The 8,101-nt window shown below is 45.6% G+C and overlaps 1 protein-coding gene across 1 annotated transcript in view; it reads left to right on the forward strand.

Moving 5' to 3' along the window:
* Window positions 1–3,327: 3,327 nt before the first annotated feature.
* The window catches only part of FER1L6 (fer-1-like family member 6), a gene marked incomplete at its 5' end in the record, with an annotated part of 120,763 nt that continues 115,989 nt past the window's right edge, over window positions 3,328–8,101 (forward strand). The window contains 4 exons of the mRNA XM_008564614.1: window positions 3,328–3,406; window positions 4,715–4,871; window positions 5,468–5,654; window positions 6,641–6,833. Of these exons, the coding sequence (XP_008562836.1) occupies window positions 3,328–3,406; window positions 4,715–4,871; window positions 5,468–5,654; window positions 6,641–6,833 (616 nt within the window). The remainder of the gene's footprint in view (window positions 3,407–4,714; window positions 4,872–5,467; window positions 5,655–6,640; window positions 6,834–8,101) is intronic.

The raw sequence follows: 8,101 nt of genomic DNA on the forward strand, positions 1-8,101 counted from the left end.
CCCTTCCTCAGCCTTGCCAGGGGAGTTGCTGCCTCCACAGATCAAGTCCGAAGAGTAGAGATAGAGAGAGCTTCCTGGGCTAGCCAGGTGCTTATCCAGGACAGGAATGGGAAGGGGGAGTGTCCATGTTGAAGCCATACTGGCCCAAATGAACAAGAAGGCAGTCCATGTGGGATCGTTACCAACTTTACGTCACTCAGCAAAGGGACAGAGACCCAAGGATGATAGATGGCATCTGTCTCACCAGTCTGAGAAACTGCTGCTTCTCCCATGGAGGGAGGGGGTGGGGGCTGAAGAGTGAGAGCTGTCTTCCAACAGCTCTGAAAGGACAGAAATTCTACCTTACATGTCAGTGTAAGATGTGAAGGGAATAAGGGAACGTTTTCCTCAGCAGCCACGCCAACTTCAATAGGAATTGCGAGGATGACCAAACTTGTCTCGGAAATCTCCTTCCCTGTCCTTGTCTTCTTTGCCTGTCTTTATCACTCACTCAATATAATAGAACAAATATATAAATATATAATATTTTATATATCTATCCAGGCAATAGTGGAATTATGATGTTATCCTTGAAAGAAAGTGAGCTGAGACACCGGGTACTGATCAAGCTTTATTCAAGGGAAAGAATCTGCCGGGCTGCGCTCAAAGTGGAGGGCAGAAAGGAAAAGAATCTACCGGGCTGCCCTCAAGATGGGGGACAGCCCCAGGTGTGGGGGTGGTAGAGCTTATATAGGGCACCGAGGGCTGGCTGATACCATCAAGGAGGGGCATTATGCTAATGCCGAAGCTATGTGACCAGGTTGGAGAATTGCGCAGCAGCAAAAGGGTTTCTGTTTTGCAGAAGTCACAAGGCTTCTCATAAAGGGAAGGGGAGAGGGGTTTGATGCTGGAGTGGAAGACAAGGCCGACGGCTATTTTGTGCTTATTGTGTGCAAAATGGTACCAGTCATGTCCAAGATCCATCAATCCTTCTCAGGAGCACTTGAAGAATGTGACTCTTGAGGAATGAAAAGTCATCAAGAGCCAAGCATTCTTAATGTTTGAATTTCAGGCATGATGACAAGTGGTACAGAAGGCATTTCGGGACCTGGAACATTGCCCAGGATGTTGTTCTATCTCTCAGGCAACCACACTTTGTGAGATCGGCACTACAGCAGGCTCCTAAGGGACTATCTGGATCGCAGATGAACAGTTAATCACTAGATTTGTACACAGTATCACTAGACAAGGGTCACCACTATCTGTGGGACATACGGATTTTTAGACAGAGGATAAAAACTGGTATTGCCTATCTCTGTTCCTCTAACTTGGAAGAAGGGACTATTTAGGTGTCCCTAAACGACTCTTATGGAAAGAGACGAAAGATTTTAAAAGGGAAACTCTCCTTGAGAGAGGAATGTTTAATATGACTTTTCTGCTGGTTCATGAACTAAAAGTCAGTGGGCCATAATAAATTCAATGTGGGAGAAAAAGGGGGAGAGTGCTGTAAGCAGATGCTATCACAACAGCTGGCCTGTAACACACCCTGGTGGTGCCAAAGACCATCTCCCTTAACAGTGACCCAGGGCATGCGGGGTCCCCAGCACTCTCTGTGTGAGACAAGCCCAGGGTCCTGATAATCTAATGCTTGACCACACTAGGGTGGCCTGGCCCTTGGACACCAGGTGGATGACTGGAGGAGGCCTCCTGTCTTATTTAAAGATTTGTTTGGGGCTCTTCCACTCCATCTCACCCACAGGAACCCTCGACCTGAGAAGACAACTTGAGACAGGCTTCTGTTCTTTCTCAGCCCCTTAGGAAGCTCCATCAGCAACTGCAGGCATGGTGGGTTTTGGAGAGAGCCTTATGTGCATGGCCTTAAATAGCTCCTGTACTCAAGCCAGGCTGTCCTCACCTCCCCTCAGTCCTCTGACACCCTTGGAAAGTTTGGGCAAGGGCAAGAGAGTGGAAAGAGAAATGGGAAGGGCTGTCCTGTCCTGAGATCATTGGAATTTATTGTGTCTTACTGCCTCTGCCAAAAGGAGCCACAAAAGCTTTCCATTCATCCTTCATTCAGTCAGTCAATAATTCATTCATTCATTGATTGTTTATTGAACTCTATTATGAACAAGGCCATGTGGTGGGTATAGGGCAGACGGAAACTGTCCTTGATTCAAGGAACTCATAGGACTTTATAGTTAGAAAGATGCACAGAGGCCCTCTAGTCTAACTTCCAACTGGTGCAGGAATGCCCTTCCACCTCCTCCATGACACAGGGCCCCTGGGGAATGACCTGATTGTTTTTAGTGACGGGGAGGTCACCACCTCTAGAAAAGCCCATGCAACTGCTGGGAAGCTCTAATTGTTGTAAAAATTGTTTTTATATTGAGCCGAAATCTCTCATCCTGTTACTTGGGAACCATACAGGGAACCTACTCCTTTTTCTGGATGGTGGCATTTCCAAGATTTGAAGACACTTAAGTTACTATTTCTCCACACTCCCTGGTTTTCTCTTTTCTTGGTGAAAGGTTAAACTACTCCTGGTTCTTCAGCATCTTGTCATACAGTGTGGCTTCTGGTCCCTACACCAGCTCTGCCACCTTCTGTTAGAGTTTCCTCATCTTGAGGATATTTGCATTAAAATGTGCTGCTGGTACCATGCCAGGCACCTTGCCAACTTCTGATCAGAGCAGATACTGAGGATGACCACCTCCCTTTGACTGTTGTTTATGCCGAAATGTCTCAAAGCAGTATGTGATGAGTGCTCTGGGAAAGTGTGAGCAAAGTGTTGTGGGGGTGTAGGGAGACAGGAATACTTGCAGCTGTGGGGGATCACGGGAGGCTGCCTGGAGGAGGTGACATTTGCCCTAGGCATTGAAGAATGAGTAGAGTTCCAACAGGTAGAGGTGGGTGTTAAAGAGTGGGTTGAAATAGGGTTCATTTGGAATACTTGCAGCTGTGGGGGATCACGGGAGGCTGCCTAGAGGAGGTGACATTTGCCCTAGGCATTGAAGGATGAGTAGAGTTCCAACAGGTAGAGGTGGGTGTTAAAGAGTGGGTTGAAATAGGGTTCATTTTGGTTAAAGAAAACTTTCAGGCAGTGAGAGTTGTCAGGCATCCTTCAGTAGAGGATTAGCTGAAAACCTGCTAGACGGAAGAGGTTCAGGCGAAATACTCTTGGAGGCCCTTTACAACCCTGTGGTTTGGTGACCACACTCCATCATGCTCCAGACAATGGTCAAAGCCAAAGGGTCAGGGTCTAGAAGCCTCCTTATGTAGCATGAACTCATTTCTCAGACTTACCCTCAAAGATAAATCTGCTGGACTCACTGCTCCATCTCTCCTCAGGTCTTCCACCACAAGCTGATAGGAAGTGTACTCATTGGCTCTTTCAAAGTGGACCTGGGGACTGTGTACAGCCAACCTGGTGAGACAGCATCACCTCCCCGTCCCTCTCTTCCTCTTTGGTTTATAACACCCAGAGTTCATCTCATCCATTCATTCGTCTGTTTATCCGTTTGTTCAGTAATGCTGAGCACCAGTGACAAAGCGGAATGAGACACAGCTCTTTCCCTTAAAAGTTTTATAATCTAAGGATAGAATTATCTTATATGTCCACTTCTGAGCAGTTTTTTTCTCATATACAAATTCTGCCTAATTTAGTGCTGTGAGACATGAGCAGGAGAGGAGGTAGAATACAGAAGCCAAGAATATGAACTCTACAGTCAGATTGCCTGGGTCCAAATTCCACTCTGCTATTTCCTAGCTGTGCAACCTTGGACAAATGACTTAACTTCTCTGTGCCCCAGTTTCCTCATCTGCAGAAATGAGAATAAAATAGTACTTCCTTCATAGGGTTGTTGGAGGATCGATTAAGTTTATAAATACACATAAAGTGTTTAGTAGAGACCCTAGCACATAATAATGACTATAGCATTTCATGTAAGAGTTTGCTGTAATAATTATTGTTATCCCTGATTTATTAGAAAGTGAAACTCAGAGAAGCTAGGTAACTTGTCCAAGGTTAAGAGCAAATAAGAAACAGAACCAGCAACAAACACATAAATCTTCTTATGAAAGGCCCCTTCTCTTGGACAGTGATTCTAACTCACATGACTGCAGGGAGCCAGGCCATGGGCATACTGAGTGCAGTGACCTGGGGATGACACATTAAGGAGTGGTGGAATCTGTGGAGAATAGGAGGGCTCACAATCGATATTAAAGACCACTGGCTACTCAGCTCCTTTAGTGTCAGTCGTCATGTGGATGTGTGAACCCCATATTGCCAAAACTAACAATTTTTTTAAAGATAACCCAGAAGTCTAGATTTTATAAGTGATTTGGAAGTTTTGACTCACAGTGGAGGCCAAACTAAAAGACCTCTGAGGCACATTTATGGTCCGTGAGCAAATAATCCATGACTTCTACACTCCATTAAGGTCCTTCTATCTGGCTAAAGCTGGAATTCCATCTGAGCAGTTTTCAGTAGGTTGAAGACTTCTCCAATACCTATGGCAATTTGGGAGAAAAGATGGAGAACTGGGTGGGAGGAAAGGGAGAGGAGGGAAAGGGAGAGAGAGAGGCAGCCTGAGAATTGGAAATTACTGAGGTGAGCCACTGTCCAGAGCAACAAAGAGGGGAAAGCATGGGAGGTGTTGGGGTGCGGGACAGAGAGAATGAATGGAGCTGCTGAACTCTTCTGTGGAGGACATGAGCTGTCAGGGTGCTCTTCCAGGTCATCAGTTCTGCGACAAGTGGGCCCTGCTCACAGACCCTGGTGACATCAGGACTGGCACCAAGGGGTACCTGAAGTGTGACATCAGCGTGGCCGGGAAAGGCGACGTCTTAAAGACCAACCCCAAAACCTCCGACGCTGAGGAGCAAATAGAAAAGTGAGACAGGTCCATCCAGGGCCGTACAAGAGAAATACATCCTAATTTTCTGTCTCCTTTCCCTCCCTCCACCCCTTTCCTTATGGGTACATGAGAACTGCCAAGTTCACGGCTTGCCCACCTGGGCTTCTGCTCTATCAGAGGCATCACGGTGTGTCTTCTCGCAGTTGTGGCTCTCCATCAGGAGGCCAGCTTGCAGGACAAGCACAGCCTGTCTTCCTATAATAGCCCACTATAGATAAGCTATTCCTGAGCTTATCTGATTTATCTGAACACAGCTGATTTTTCCTTGCAGGAATTATAATTTCAACTACTGGTTTGTGATGTGGGAAGACTTAAATCCACCTCTTTTAAGGTGCAGAGTGGGAGACAGTATTTATTCTACAATTCTAGGACCTGAATGAGTTTGTATCCACTCTGTTTAGACCCTTTATTATCATTTATGCTAGGAAGAAACCTTGTTTTAGCTATGATTCCTAGTCTTTTCAGATTTTTCTCATGTATCAAGACCCTCTTTCTGCCTCCAGCTTGCTTCTACCTTTTCTCTCTTTCAAGTGAGAGAACTTTTTTATTTTTTATTTTCGTCCTCCTCTAAGGAACCTTTTGATCCCCCAAGGGTTTCCATCAGAGAGACCCTGGGCCAGATTCTATGTGAGACTCTACAGAGCAGAAGGGTTGCCCAAAATGAACTCCAGCATCATGGCAAACGTCACCAAAGCGTTTGTGGGTGACGGTAAAGACCTCGTGGATCCCTTCGTGGAGGTCTCCTTTGCTGGGCAGACGGTAAGGAACCATTGTCACTGGTACTGGCAGGCCTGGCCAGAGCTCTGTTCTTTAGCCAGAACACTTTTAATCAAATGAAATTAAAAAAAAAAAAAATGAAGAAGTGCTTTGAAAGAGAAAGCTTGTCACAAAAAGGCAATGAGTCATGTGTCAGGGCAACAGGGAGGGTTACCCGCTCACTCTTCATTGGACATCACGGAAAGGAGCTATGGGTGGACCACGGTTTAGGACCCAGGGAGGCAAGCATCCTTTTTCACCTCTGGCTACGTCTCAAAGATATTACCCAGTCCCCAGGCCCTGTAGAACTACCACCCACCTCCTGATATGTTCCCCAGTCTACCCAGATAGTCCTTGTCCTGTGTAAGCCTGGACTTCCCTTTTCCCTGCTCAGGAGCCACTGGAAGTGTCAGGGCTGGGTCATGGTCAGAGCTTAATCCTGGTTTGCTGGACTTTGAAGCTTCAGCTTATGCGTGTGTTGTCTCTGCCGTTAAAATATACACCTCCCTGACTCCCTCCTCTTGGCAGGGGTGAACACTGGAGTACTTTTGACTTAGGCTGACCTTAGACGTAATATAGAACATACCTCCATTTTATGATGAGGAAACTAAGGCCCAGATTAGAGAAGCGATTTGCACAAGGTCATACTTTTATAAAACATGAGCTCAGGGTCTATCTATATCCACTGCACTCCTGGAGATGCGTGGAACAACTGTTCATGATACGGGTGTTAGTTTCAACCCAACCCTTATATGCTGATTAGAACTTCTCAAGGGCACGGCTGAGACTCACCTTTGTCTCGGATGCCTGGCACAGCATCCAGCACACAGGTCATCAGTAATGTTCACTGGGTGAAATCGATTTTCATGGGTGTTAGTGGAGAGCAGGTTCATTATTTTAGGCAAATTTATATTGCCAGCTGCTTTGAAGAGTTTTCTTGAATCAGTCACTTCCTTCCATGGCTAATGTCCTTCTGGCTGTGTTCTTAGGGGAGAACCACGGTGCAAAAGAACTGTGCCGATCCCGTGTGGCATGAGCAGGTGGTCTTCAAGGAAATGTTCCCTCCCTTGTGCCGGAGGGTGAAAATCCAGGTGTGGGACGAAGGCAGTGTGAACGACGTAGCACTGGGCACCCATTTCATCGACCTGAAGAAAATCTCCAATGAGCAGGATGGAGATAAAGGTAGAGTCTCCATGTCTGACTTGGAAACACAGAGGGTTTCGGTGGGCAATGTATTGGGTGCCTCTGTGCTTCTGTGTGGTCTGTGGTTTAGGTTGGTTCAGGGAGGTGGATGGAGCTCGGCTCCGGAAGCCAGGAGGTTTGGTCCTGGTCCCAGGTCTCCCAGAGACATCGCTTGTGTCCTTGAGGAAATCAGTCTTCCCTTAATTGAAAAATGAGGAGTTTAGATTAGATCAGAGGTTGGTAATCTAAGGTCCATGGGCCAAATCTGGCCTACTACATATTTTTGTATGGCCCACAAGCTAGGAATGGTTTTTACGTGTTTAAATGGTCTCCCCCCTCCCCGACACCCAAATTGTGTCCCCAGTGCCCTGCTGGGAGCATGAAGACAGCATAGACGGGTGGTTGGCTGTGCACTGGGTGAGCCAGGGAGGAGTGGGGGGTCCCTGCTAATCCACCGAGTCAGCCAGGTCAGGTAACGAGCTTCCACTCGGTGTATGGCTCTTTACTTGCAAAACCCAAATTAGTACGTGATGATTCTCTAAATCGCCCAACAAACTCTCCCTCCTTTAAATCCCCAGGCAATCTTCTCTGCACTACCAAATTGTGCTAATTGACGTATATACATGCATATATGTATGTGTATACGTGCAATACATATATATGCACAAACATGCAAATATATAATGTATCTATATCATACCACATATCATATGCATATAAAGTTAGCATAATTACCTTTTTCCTCAATTAGACTGAAGCCTTGTCAAGAGCAGAAAACAAGATTTACACCTTTTTATGCCTGTCACAGAGTGACACAATAGAAAGGCCTCAATAAATACTTATTGTCTGATTCTTCACTTGATGAAAGTGTTTACCACAGGTGTATGGCTCTTTACTTGCAAAACCCAAATTAGTAGGTGATGATTCTCTAAATAGCCCAACAAACTCTCCCTCTTTTAAATCCCCAGGCAATCTTCTCTGCACTACCAAATTGTGCTAATTGACATATATACATGCATATATGTATGTGTATACGTGCAATACATATATATGCACAAACATGCAAGTATATAATGTATCTATATCATACCACATATCATATGCATACAAAGTTAGCATAATTACCTTTTTCTTCAATTAGACTGAAGCCTTGTCAAGAGCAGAAAACAAGATTTACACCTTTTTATGCCTGTCACAGAGTGACACCATAGAAAGGCCTCAATAAATACTTATTGTCTGATTCTTCACTTGATGAAAGTGTTTACCAC

This window comes from Galeopterus variegatus, unplaced genomic scaffold (genome assembly GCF_000696425.1).
Source record: "Galeopterus variegatus unplaced genomic scaffold, G_variegatus-3.0.2 Scaffold188, whole genome shotgun sequence".
Taxonomy (NCBI): Eukaryota; Metazoa; Chordata; class Mammalia; order Dermoptera; family Cynocephalidae; genus Galeopterus; species Galeopterus variegatus.